At 43.1% G+C, this 14,366-nt stretch overlaps 1 protein-coding gene across 1 annotated transcript; it reads right to left on the minus strand.

The window, feature by feature from the left end:
* Window positions 1-1,668: 1,668 nt before the first annotated feature.
* kcna2b (potassium voltage-gated channel, shaker-related subfamily, member 2b) lies at window positions 1,669-3,171 on the minus strand (the record flags this gene model as incomplete). Its single annotated transcript, XM_079273585.1, has 1 exon — window positions 1,669-3,171. The coding sequence occupies one exon, from the start codon at window positions 3,169-3,171 to the stop codon at window positions 1,669-1,671; it is 1,503 nt and encodes a 500-aa protein (XP_079129711.1).
* Between the last annotated feature and the right edge of the window lie 11,195 nt (window positions 3,172-14,366).

Below are 14,366 nucleotides of genomic sequence, written 5' to 3' on the forward strand. Positions count from 1 at the left end.
AATGTATCTCAGGATACAGGATACAGGATACCCAGGATACAGAATGCCAGGTGGCAGTTTGTCTTTGGTGATCTAATAATTGAGCTATTAACACTTTTAACTTGTTCCAGAGGCAGGCAACGTTTAATAACTGTTAGCAATTGTTTAGGAGGAGAAATGCCATTGCTTCTTGACACTTATCCAGCAATCAGAATACCGTATTGATCCCTGGGTGGAAATCAGACTGAGTAACAAAGTTGGCATTGGTGATATGAGAAACGCTGAACTTAAAGGTGTCATATATTCATTTTAGTTTATCACTGTGCTCTGTCTTTGGTTGTTGGTCCTTAAAAAATCCTTTTAAACTGTTAGAGTTAATACAGTACCATAAAAGCCTTAGACATAAAACTAGTTAACTCTGCTGCCATAAATCTTGACCTTGGTTGAAAGTAATTATAGTTTACTCCTTAATCTCATTTGATGTATTTCTACAAACGCGGAATGATATGAAGTCAAGAACAGCAACATTTATGCTGGGCAGTGTTAAACTGAACACTTCTTACTGTACATCTGTTACAGTGGAACAGGGTGGCGGCTTAAGAGACACTTTAAGGTAAAGTTAAGAGGATGGAGAAATAGGCACTCACTCAGAATGCCGCCGAGAAAACAATCACTATCTTTCTACATCTTAATCAACGAAAAATGTAGGTGAGAAGCACACATTCTTCATATTACTCAAAAAAACATACACCAAATCAATACACATCAATAAATAAACATTCATTCTGTTTACTGAGACATTTCTTTTGTCCACCTGCCAGCCTGCATTGGCCGGAAACAAAAAAAGGCAAAGTCTTGGCGAGAGTGTTCTTCCTGTAAATTCACTTGAGCTTCATTGAAGAAAAATGGCAGGAAAAAGGTGTGCTGTTTATGGTCCGGTAATACAGCACAGAACATCATCTATCTGTTGGTCGCAACAGAAACCACTAGCTTGTACTGGACATATCTAGAAGTGGCCAAGAGATGAACGCTAGGGCCCTCAGGCAGACAGAGAAAGCAACAAAGGACCATTTGGTCCAAAAGCGTATTGTTGTCTCTCTCTCTCTCACACATTTCAGCTTTCCCCTGACAGTAGAGATGTGATCTTGGTGACTTTGTTTTGCTCTGAGTCAGGACCTTGGCAGTTAGAGCGGCAGATTAAAGTTGCTCATGAATGCTGATAATATGGCTTGCTTTTAATCGCAAGATAATAAGTTAAGTTACATTTTAAAATAAATGTCACACTGATGTCAATTGTTGTTATCGTGCATCTTCTCCCAGCGGCAGTTTGAGCAAGAAGGTAGAAACTAGTGGTCCCTTAACACTGTTAATATTGGTTATTACTGGTTAGGCTACTATTTGGCTACTGTTGCGAGCAGGGTGACTACTGTCACATAGGTAAGACTAACTCCATGCAGACACTGACAATGTCCTAAATAAGACGGGTGGACACTCTATGATATGCGCTGATCGGTCCACAAGATGTGAGACAACAAGAGGTCCTCTTGACTGACCTTTTCCCCAAGTTAAACCCACGTATCTGCTCTGCACTCAAATACTGGGCACCATATATTTTTCAACACCTAGTGTCACACCTTAATCCTCCCCTTGCAGACCCCAGCTGAAGTTAACCATGTACAGTAGCTCACATTATACATCTGTACGCATCTTAGTGATGTTTACATAGTTAGTGTTGGCCAGTGTACAGTTTCCTGTTTTTATGCCCTCTGGTCTGAAGTTCTCAGTGCTGTGGTTCACAGCCTCCTGTATCTCTACATAGTCAGATTTACTGAGAGTGGACCCACTGCCGCTCCGACCGCTCTTCTTCAGATCCTCTGCTGAGCTGGCTTTAGGCACACTTGGGGTATTCAGATACTGTGCCTGTTCCTCGCCCTCCGTCTCTCTGTGGTAGAAGTAGTTGAAGTTTGACACAATGACAGGTACAGGCAGGGCAATAGTCAGCACACCGGCAATTGCGCAGAGAGACCCTACAATCTTTCCTCCAATGGTTGTTGGGACCATGTCGCCATAGCCCACTGTGGTCATGGAAACCACTGCCCACCAAAAGGCCTCAGGAATGCTGCTGAACTGGGAACCTGGCTCATCTGCTTCTGCAAAGTAGACAGCACTGGAGAAGAGGATCACGCCGATGAACAGGAAGAAGATGAGGAGGCCTAACTCGCGCATACTGGCCTTCAGAGTCTGGCCCAAGATCTGGAGCCCCTTGGAGTGACGGGAGAGTTTAAATATACGAAACACCCTGACTAGACGAATGACACGGAGAATAGCCAAAGACATAGCCTGCTGGCCTGCCTGGCCGTCCTCTGGCTTCTCTGCTAGCTCTGTACCCAGGGTGATAAAGTAGGGGATAATTGCCACAATATCAATGATGTTCATGATGTTGCCAAAAAAACCAGCTTTACTGGGACAGGCAAAGAACCTAACGAGGAACTCAAAAGAGAACCAGATGATACAGAGGGTCTCTACGATGAAGAAAGGATCCTTATAATAAGCTGAGCTGTCATAGGTGGAGGTGGTGTTGGACATGGACTGTAATGGATCATTGTACATCTCCTCATCATCATTTCGGAAAACTGGCAATGTCTCCAGGCAGAAGCTGACAATAGAAATAAGAATCACCATGACAGAGATGATGGCAATGATGCGCGCAGGACCTGAGCTCTCTGGATACTCAAACAGCAACCACACTTGTCTCTGAAACTCATTCTCTGGCAGAGGCCGCTCCTCTTCCTTGATGAAACCTTCATCCTCCCTGAAGTTGTCCATAGCCTCCTCACCCAATTCATAAAACCGGATCTCCTCAGAAAAAATGTCCAGGGTCACGTTAACAGGCCGTCGCAGCCGCCCTCCAGATTGGTAATAATACAGAATGGCATCAAAACTCGGTCGATTGCGATCAAAAAAGTACTCGTTCCGGAGAGGATCAAAATACCTCATCCTTTTCTTGGGATCCCCCAGCAGCGTCTCCGGAAACTGGGAGAGGGTTTTGAGCTGTGTCTCAAAGCGCAAGCCTGAGATGTTGATGACGACCCTCTCGCAGCATTCGTGATCCAGCTCTGGGTCATACAGGTCATGAGGCTGACCCGGATGTGCTGCGGCCTCGTCCGCAGGGTCACTGGTAGCAACCGTCATGCTGGAGGAAGATGGGACCTGCAGGTTTCACACAGGATGGGGCCACGGCGGGCCACGAGGAGATAAAGGCTCCACACACTCGCAGGTGCAGGTACAGGAAGAGCCGTCTGCGAAGAGCTACAGGAGGGAAAGCAGAGAAAAACTGCAAGATTATTGTGATAACCATTGTGTTCCATGTTAAGTTTTGATGGCAATGCGCAAGAAAAAGTTAATTTAGATTTGTAGCATACATATTTAGTAACTTGTATCCACTGGTATATATTTCTGAAACAATCAATTAGTTAAATTTAACATCTTTTACTGACTAAAATTGTGAGTAATTCCTAGAAATGTGTCATTTCAAGACCTTCCTGTAAACAGGCAAGAGATGGGCAGTTGAAAATAACAAGCACGAGATGGGGGCGCAGAGCCACTTGAGCACATTGGCTCCATTGTGTCTATGTGTATTAGGTTATGAGTTCTCTCTCATATGAGAACACTGCAGGATCAATATGCCAGCCAGTAATACTGTATCAGCTCTCACAGGGTGCAGTTACAACCAACAAATCTGATTATATGCTGAGTGCTCCATACAATCTCAGAGATGAATTTCCTCTGTCTGTATGAGACCAACATTCCCTTCAAACGCCGAGAAAAACTTCATAAAATCAATGATCAAATTATCACGATTATATTTAAGCATATCTGTCACATGGTTGACATAGCCCACTCCATTACAGCAGAGCTGTTTGTTGACAACAACTTTCTAATTTCATAGGCCACTGCACAAAAGCAAAATGTATGAAGATGTATAGTTTTGGAGACTATAGGCCTATTTCAGGCCACACTATTTTACTTTAAAAGATACAGCCACATATGTGTGACTTCGTAGTTAAAGCAACAATATCTGAATAAAAAAAAATTGAAAAAGTCCTACCTATGTGCACGGACTTGTAATGCTTGTTTACAATGTGTCCTCTGGTGGTAATGCGCCCAGCAGAAGTGTTCGGTCAAAAGTCAGCCCCCCGCGGTCAGAGCAGCTCCTCTCTGCCGGCTATATATCGCCAAAGCTCTGGCTCTGCATCGGCGCAGGAGTGGGAGATGGGACAAGGCGTGAGGATGCAGGAGTTACCTCCTTCGCCTCAGTGACCAGCAGATAAGCTACATGTTGTGATGCAGCTAGGGCTACAGGTTGAAGCTGGTGGGGTGGGTTGTGGTTTGGGAATAAAGTGAGCAAATCTAAAAAATGTTTGGCATCAGCAAAATATGACGCCCCCTCTTCAGAACAATACGGTGCCGCCTGCAACAACAACGGTAATCCTGCGATATCTGCAGAGACGTATTGGGGAAGGGAGGTTTGCGGGAGGCGTTGTTGTCAGTATTTCCACTCGGTGGCACCCATGGCAGATCTCATCTAAAGCGAAATCACCTGTTTGATCTCCAAACAGGTCCGTATTCCTCCTGAAGGTTTTTCCATCTTTGTTTTTAGCTCGTTAAAATGTTCATTCGTTTCACTTATCTTCACCCTCTTTTTTTCAGATGGGGAATAACCATATCAATACACCAATGATACACATTAGTAACAAATGGAGGCTTAATTTCGCAACTCATTCCATGGAAAAACGCAGTCCTCTGAGGGCGTTTTTCATAGATGCAAACCTATTTCTTCCCCCTTATTTGGAGACAAAGCAGCCCGGTTCATGCACTGGGGTTATCAACCATTACATGACAGTGTTGTAGTGGACTGGCAAGCGCGAGTGAGGTAGTTTGGAGTGCAGGTGCTAGACATGCTCAAGCCATTTGCAACCCTCTCCTGTGTGGATCATGGACAGCCACAATATACTCCATGCACTAAACAAAGCAACATAGCGTTATCTATCGGACTACAGCATACATTTCAGATAATGGCATGCAGGAATTCACCCTGGTTCTCTTGGTGCGCAGACGCATGTATTTTTATCCAGTTTGTCTCCTCTTAAAAGGTGCCTTGGGTTCGTGAGTCCATTCCTTCATAGCTGTCCTTCTTCCCTTATTTGACTAATATGTCCAGCGGATGTGTCACCTCATCACGACCAACTGTTTTTGAGCTGCCGCCTCTTCCCATGTCTCTCATATTTCACCATAATTCACCATAGTTGAGATGCGTGGGCTGCAGCCGGGCATCGCGGAGCATACTAAGATCTTCACGCGCGCCTCGCCCCATCGCTCTGCGCTCCCCGACACTCTTGTCCTCTCTGCTACACATTAAAGGGGAAGCATCGCCCACCACAGGGTGGTAACGGTTTTCAAACAAACATGTCCACACTGCAAATTTGATCTAGCCCGAAGATGGAAAGAAAATGAATAGAAAGAATACGAAATGTAAATGAGAGCAATGAATTAAGGGAATGGGGGATAATGAGCCAGCAGCTACCTGTGCGTGTCCTGTTTGAGCACAACACAAAAGTTCCTGCCTGAACTACGTAACCGAGTCATTTTATCATTATTGTCCTATAGCTCATGGTTTGAGCACTTGACGCACCGGTCTGAATGGCCGCTGGCATGCCTCTGTGTCTGTTTAAGGAGAATCTGTTTGTCTGTGTACTTTGTTACTTTCGTTCGAAAAATATTACAGTATGGGCTCATGATGGTAGAACCCACAAGTTGAACTCTATGGGTGTGTGGTCCCAGTGAGGTAATTAATGTAAAATAAAAGAATACAAAGGCAGGCAGTAGTTTGTCATGTGCACTGTATCACAGGCCACTAATTATTGCACAGACCCGTTAAGCACATGCAGGCACACACTCACACAAGCAGAGGACTGATGCTAACAGCTATGATTGCAATCATGTAAGTAGACAAAATTAATGTCAAGTACACCAATTAGGCTACACAGTCAAATAACTATTCAGAGGAGTTTCCCTGCAGACAGTCTTCCTGCCCTTTTTTCCTCCACTGCTTGAAAGTGGGTCATGTGATATGTCTTCAGGTAGAGCGTGGGAATCACACGCACATGAAAGGAAAAAAGAGACGCAAATACCTGAAGAATACATGAGGAATTCCACATGTCCTCCCCCATGTGTTCTCCTTGTTCTGCCATTTCTATTGTCCAAGGACAGGTCGAACATGTTCTGCAATTCTTCTCCAATGAAAGTGTCAAAATACTGATTAAGGTGATGACCCAACCCCAGAGGGACTGCAGCAGTAGCCCACTCTGCACAGAGCTGATGGCTGAAGGTCTCAATGAGCTATTGACCTTTTACATGCTGACTGATGGAACTCTTAAATCCTCATCGTCCACGACTGTAAATGAGAGGGCACAATTCTAAATGGAGGGCAGCTAGGAGCCCAGCCACCAATATCCAATGCTGGGTATCAGAAGAGGAATGATTCTTTATCTGCCACCACATTCACAGCAATTATCTAGAATACAGTTTTATTAGCAGGATGGGGAAGAGGGCACAGAGTATGGGATATGGGATCGAGTTAGCTGGGGTTGGGGGAAAGGCGAGTCATTCTCTGATGATTTATGTTTCATTTTATTCTTGTGACCACCTTGAAATTGCATACACTGGCAAAGTTTCATGTTAGAATTCAGTGCTCCTAATCTTGACCACTCTTTTCTTTAACCAACTTGTTTTAGTAGCCATACCCAACCATAAATGAATGATCCCTTAACTGAGACACAATCTAACCTAATCATACCCAAACCATATCTTTAGCTGCCAGCTAGGGGAACTAACAGACAAGAAAACAATAGAATAACACTGGCAACGAATGTTGTGCAGAGACGATGTTCGTCCAGGGAGATCTGTAATTAGCCAGAAGAAGAACCCCTAAAGCCTGATAGCCACAATTTGTGTTAAAAAAACCTCAAAATCGGAACAAATTTATAATTATTCAGTGTGCCCTACACTTTCCTTTATGCCCCGAAATCCATTGCTAAAACTGTTACACTGATAGGTCATAGAAAAATGCCGCTACTAACACCTCCAGAACTTGCCTGAGAATCATAACATTTACACCTTTTCTTTGGTATAAAAGTAATCCAGTTATAGAATACTGTACAGCCAAACAGGAATGGCTAATGGTTAATGAAGCATATTTTAATGCTGCCATAACATAAACATTTTTCAGTTGTAGCCCACATAAAAACTCACTGAATCCATAACAACATGCTTCCGGTTTACCAACTGCAAGACAAAAAATAAGGAGGAGCGACGGATTCCATAAATATATCAATTTAAATATGAATTTGAGTGTTTGGGCAGAGCTGTCTTGATTTTGTCTGAGGAGGACCCTTAGTGTTTGAAAACCTCTGATCTATAGAATAAAGCAGGAAACTGATAGTTTCATATTTCTTGTACAGTTGATCTAGAGTTTTGAGGGCTATTAATTCTCCAACCATTTTAAATCCTCAATTCTGTTTCCAGCTCCCTCTCACCTTCAGGTTGTGCCAAGTCTCAGCAGAAGGAACCATTGATTCTGTTTTGTATTCATCCGAGCAGACCACATGGAACCTCATAAAGAAACTTGAGAATGCTTTTCAACTAATAACCCCACATGACTGCCTGTAATCATATCTGAGCACTTTTTCATTGTTTAAAAAAAAACATATTTTTTCTTTCATCGAGCAATTTGTGGCCGTGTTCTCTCGTGCCAGCTGGTGCGTTGCTGTGGCTGGACAGGGGCCCATGGCTAACGGGGCACCCCAACATTTCTAGACAGAAATGCGTATGAAATAGTGAGGACAACATGGACGTGCAGGGAGTTCCCAGAACTCCACAATGTGCATAGAACCCATTGTCCCCAAGATATAAGCACAATTAATACAATTATTCTACTCAGAGAATAAATGAGTTTTTGATCCGTCACTGCAATCCCACACAAATAGCTCAGTTGAGATATGTTGTGAGATGATCAGCATATTTGTGTGTCAGCGTGTGAGTCAGCACACCTGCACACCAAACATCTCCACCCTTTTCTGTGCAGCAGAATGTGTGGAACCGAGAGAGGGATGATGAGCGTGAGTAACAGACGGAGTGAAGGAGAGAGGAGGGCGCTGATCCAACTCATGACAGCAGACTGCAGGGGAGGGGCTCTGTCCTGGATAACCTCTGCTGGTGCTGCAGCAGGTGATCACTCACTCACAACACACACACATACAGATGGAATAGCCTACTGTATTGGCATGTGCATGCAGTCACTACTAGAACGTGTGCACACACTGACACACACATTTAGAAAAAGTCATACTGACTCCATGTTTCTTTATAGCTCCAAGAAAATTAACAGTTTACCTTCCATTTCCCTGTGAACACAAGGAAATCCTAATTGTATTCCTAATTCTTTTTTGTGTGCAGGCATCTAAATAGCACTCCGCAACAGGCATTCTCCTCTATGACAATGAGCCAAGAAACTTAATTACCACATCAGCTTTTTTTTTTTTTTGTCCCTTCATCCTTCTTCATTTTCTCCCCTCACTTATCTCTCTCCCTGCATGTCTCCCTCTGGGGTCCCTCTATATTTAGAGATTGCCCTTGGAAGTTGTCTACCTGCCTGTTGAGAGCAGCCAGGCTGATGAGGATCACTGCTTTCATGATGAGATATGTCCTCACCTTTGGAGTAGAGTACTCTATTATTGATTCTGGATGTGGTTTCACTTTATGTTGTTCTCACAGCCTTCGAAGACAAGAGAGAGAAAAAATCAATGACCCAAGTGGTCTGGAGGTGTGGCTTAGCTTAGGGAGGAAAGTTGGGAGTATATTGATGATATACGATATCTATATGTTTGCCATATGAAGAGATCTCCTTTACAATGAGGCTTAGCAGCATGCTTTGAAACATTCATTGAATGATGTGCAAATCTCCCCAAGCAAGTGTTTTCTTCCCACACTGCAAGCAGCAGTTAAGTGCAGCCTGTCTAGTCAGTTCAATCAAATCAACAGCTAATGTATCTGAGCCCCAGTCTGTTGCCATTCTGTCGGTGGTGTGTGTCTTACTTGACAGGGACTTGTGGCAGCACCGTGTCAGAGCCAGCATACCGGAGCCTCGTTGAGGACGGCAACACCCGACCCCACAGAAATGATGGTGACAGGAGCGGAGGACGCAAGGGAGGACGGAAAAGCGAGGAAAAGGTTGGAATGACGTCAGGAAGAGCGCATACGCGTTGCAGAGAAGAGGCTTGGTGGAGGAGCAAGTGAGGACACGAACATAGTCAGCAGGAAATGAAGTTAAAAGTGTGCGGAAAATGAATGGAGGAGACGGGACAACAGAGGTGGAGAGGGTAGCAGATAAAGGTCACAGGTGACAGAGTGATGAGTCATCCAGCAGAGCACAGCAGCATCTCTCGCTGTTTCACACTATCACCCTCTCCGCCATCTGTTTGTTTTTACGGCAAAAAGCAAGATGACTGGCAGCAGATCACCCGTCCAGCAGCTGGAAAAAAAAATCTATTATGTCATCTGGGTCTGAATATGCTGCAGGTATTGTTTTTTATTTGTGCGCCTGCATGTGTTTGAGTGCGTTTGTCTGAGATTGTTTTGTGTGTTTACATACAATACACATGTCTGGATGGGCAGTCCCACCTTGTCTACTCAGCTTGTGGCTGGAAACTGTAACTGATCAGCCAATCAGCATCCAGAATTAGTCTAGCAACAGCATCATCACCCTTAGCAACCATCCTTCCCAGCTACCAATGGCATGGCTCTGCTACTGAACATGGAAATAACACATAACTGCAAGTCACAGAGAAAAATGCATTGTAGGTGGCAGGTGTGAGGGAAATCAAAAGTGTTATCTTATCTTCTGTCATGTTTTGTATGTTTGGGAAATTTGTAATCATTATTGTATTCATTTCAAAAGGGAGTGAGAGTCAACTGTTTTGGTTGACTCTCACAGTGTTGTTTGGCTCGGCTCAGCACCAACGGCAAACAGACAATTGTTTATTAATTGTGAACAAAGCGGCTCATTTAGCAGTTAAAGATTTAGCACCTAAGCAGTTGGTAGAGACTGAAAACTGAGCTGAGAGAGAGAATATTACCAGATGGACACAAACACAACCATATCAACTTAAAGCTGATCATATGTCAATGTTGTATTCACACATTGTTTCTGTTGCCCCCAAGTGACCCCACAACAAAAATAAAATCAGTCATTCCAACTTCCTAAAGATGTTAGAATAACCTTTAGTCATTAGTAAGTAAGTAAGATTTGTTTATAAAGCGCTTTTCACAGACATTAGTCACAAAGTGCTTAACAGGAGCAGAATTACAAACATAAAAAACACAATGTGACCATTTAAGGGCCAATAATTTACATTTAAAAATGCACAAAAAACAGAAAGTACAAAATTAAAACATGGCTTAAAAGCAGAAGATGAGTTTTTACCCAAACGCCAGTCTAAACAGGTGTGTCTTGAGCTGATTTTTGAACAAGTTCACAGAAACAGCAAGCCGTCGGGGTGCAGGCAGAGCCTTCCACGACCTTGGTGCTACTGCCTCAAAAGCTCGGTCACCACGGGTCTTAAGGCGAGTGCGTGGGACAGACAGATAATTTAACATGTTTGACCTGAGTGCACGGGCGGGTGAATGAGAGTAAAGCAGTTCAGCCACATATGTAGGAGAATTAGCTATTGCTGACACTCTGTGATCCTCTTATGCTGACATCGGTGTATGTGTGCGCGTGCACATTCAATCTGCTGTTGGCATCATCTCCACTTGGACGTGCTGTTCAAATGGAGTCCCTGCATGGTGAGACCCAACCCACCTGGGCAATACCCCGATCCTCTTCCAGACACGCACTCAAAACACACAGACACACAAAATGACGCACGACCCACACTCGCCCTTCTCAGAAGTCATGTGCACATAAACACTGATGATGTTATTGCAGACAGCTTGATACCTTCAGTGCACCTGAAGAGAGGCCGAGTCTGTTCTACAGTCTCTTCAACTCGCTCGACAACCTTCCCTTGTTGCTATGGAGATTTCCCTGGTGAAGCGCCATGGCTGGCGGTGAGCTTTGATGACGTCATAGGTATTTTTGTGATCCCAAAGGCAGATATCTTTCACCAACATGTTTAGTAGTAAAGCCAGAGAAAGAAAGAAAAAAAACAGCAAAGAGCGATATAGATAAATAGTTTAAAAGGCGATACGAGTAGTCCATAATTGTGCTGCACTGATAAAACATATGGAGTATTTAGTCAACAACTATTACCACATTTACAATCACCAGAAAGGCGGTTTGGTACTCGTGGACACACAATAGCCTGGAGATGTGGCAGAGTTATTAGTGAGCTGGTGGGCTCACTGGAGCAATAAAGCACACTTGCTCATACACAGGATGACAGTGTGATGCTGTAAACGTCTGTTAGAATGTTAATATTTACCTCCTGCGGCACAGAGATGATATGAAGTTTTCCACTGGACTCATACACAGCTCAGGTCTCTTTAGGGTTCAGCCATGCAGCCTAATGTGTGGCAATAATGTTCTCTTGAAATTGGGTATCACTATTTCTTTTCCAAGCCAAATTTAAATCCCTGGTGATGTTGCAGTTATTAAATCTGTCAGACAGAAATAGAGTATTTTATTTGTCAATGTTATCCGTCTATTGCATTGATGTTTACAAATAGAAGAGAGGTTCCCTTGCTCTGTCTGTTGAGCACAATTACCGTGGAGGCTGTTGCTGCGAGCCAAACACCATAGGACTGTGTACGGCTCTGCATGAGAAACACTTATTAAACAGTGACAATTCAACAGCAGTGCCAACAGCATATTTATGGATGCTAATGCTCCGATTATCTTGTGAAATTAGATTAACATTGAATGACTACAGCTTTTATAATGTCACTATCATATTTGTCATGCACAGAATCACATTTTGATATTGTAAAAGCACTGAAATCACTGGATCTTGTGTCCTACTGTAAAAAAATGGCATGCTTTTTTCACCTTCATCCTGTTGAATAATGAAATACAAATTGAATAGGTTGCATCTATTAAACAACACCATACTGGAGTGAATGATATACTGTAAGTGGATTAACTGTATAACATCTACACAGAGAAAGTTGTTTCAAATGTCTCTTGTCATGACATAATCAAAACATACAGTACTCACACACATCAGGCAAGAAGGTTTGTAATTGGACCTCGATATTCTCCAAAACCATTCTCTCAGTAATTGAGTGAAAACAGACTGCAGCTCCTCCAAAATAAAGACAGTACAACTCATAATCTCTTTATATGGGTCATGTTTAAGACGGCACAGAATAACACAGAACAAATACACGGCATATACAGCCTCCCCCTGACATTATTCTGCCCCATCCCCCCAAAAAACACCAGTGCACCCTGGGATAAAAGAGAGCCATTCACAGGCACATGGATATGTGTGAGTGTGTGTGTGTGTACAGTGCATGCATGTCTCTCTATCTTTCTCAATGTGCAGGTCAGCGGAATAGCTGCAACTATCACACACACAGATATATATATGTTTTTTCTTCTACATATTGGCAATACAGAGCACACAGCAAAAAAAAAGACATATGGCTAACAGTCTTTGATTTGTATCACAGTTTCATATCAGAAAATCCCGGTTGGCCTCAGTTGTTGCCACTTTTGACTTGCCGCAAAAGCTGTTGTTGTCTGTAATATCATATCGTTACCCAGAAATATGAAAACAGAATATATAAAGTCCAGGAATTAAATGTGCTTTGCAAAATTGCTGGCTGTCCTTTTGAAGTTTATATAGAAAGCAGTATGGAGGAGGGTAAGGGAAGACAAATGTATCCAGTTGAGTTCTGTCTAAACTCTTAAATTCAGCCAATCTGGCCCAACGGGAAGACCAGAGTCATTGTGCCCCTAAAGAGAAAAAAGGTCACTACAGGTTAATGGGTAATCTATAAAGCTTTAAACTGAGCAAACATTTCTAAGAACATATCAGTGAATGTTAGTTGAAATGTCACAATGTCACATTTATTTTCCTTATCAAATGGAGTCTGATTACCTAAATGTGAGGCAGTATAATTGGGGTCAGAGGTTCCAGAAGGTGTGTGCAGAAAAATGGAACCTTCACCTGAGAGAGAGTGAGATTAAGAGTGCGAGAGTGAGATTAAGAGTGCGAGAGAGAGAGAGAGAGAGAGAGAGAGAGAGAGAGAGAGAGAGAGAGAGAAGAAAAAGCAAAATTGTTAGAGCCACACAGCATAGCCAGACCCATCAAACCAAGGCTGCTCCTCTTCTCCCTGCTTTCTCATTACCACTCGTGCAAAAGTCAAACAAAGTGTAAACACTGTCAGTTCAGACGGCGAGGAGAGGAGGGGAGAGGAGGGGGGGAGGAGGGGAGGGCAACTTTTGGATAAGAGTCTCCAAAGGTCCTGTAACAAGGGCAACATTTTACTTGAACTGTCCCCACTGACACATTTTCCATTGAGCTGTTTTTGAGTGAAGCAGATGTGCATCCTAACTGCTCACTCACTGCAATTTACTCTAAGAGAAACGACTAAATGTCTACACTGTAATAAACTTAAGAAAGACGAGCAGAGGTTAGGAGAGGGAATTGGAGTTTGTTACAGAAGCAAATGTGAGACTGGATTAAGCTTCAGAGATACACATTAGCAAAGGGGGGCAGGGTAGAAATAGAAAAGATGAATGTGCATGGTAAAGTGCCTTATTTTAATAAAATAGCTTACAGACTGACCTATCCAGTTCAATGTTGAACAAGTAGCTCCTGTCTCCGCCATAATACATCTTGCTCACTGATCAATAGATCAGTGTTTCTCCTCACTGGAGCTTTTATGTGACCTAATAAATGAGTAGGCAATTTAACTGATGACCAATACGGAGTTTTTCACTGAAAATATATGAAGTCAAGATCAGGGGTCAAAACGGAAAAGAATAATCAATGAAGAGGTCATTCATTCTGCGGGACCTCCCACTTTGCCTTCAGGGTATAAGCCAGTTAATGAGACTGCACTATTTTCACTCAACCATGTCTGGAGAGGTAAACATCGTATTTGTATACTTCCACACACATGTGCCCACAAGCACAAGTTCAAGTGCATACACAGAGTCAAACTAACAGATTCAGAACATGGCTGCTTGACAGATTCCCCAATCCTGCCCTTTCAAAATTGCATCTCCCTCGTCTCCATTTGAATTAGTAGTTACTGTCAGTAAACCTACATTGCAAAGCAGTTTCAAAGACAAGAGTGATGTACAGAAAACATTATTTTCA

Source organism: Melanostigma gelatinosum, assembly GCF_949748355.1.
Source record: "Melanostigma gelatinosum genome assembly, chromosome: 8".
Lineage (NCBI taxonomy): Eukaryota > Metazoa > Chordata > Actinopteri > Perciformes > Zoarcidae > Melanostigma > Melanostigma gelatinosum.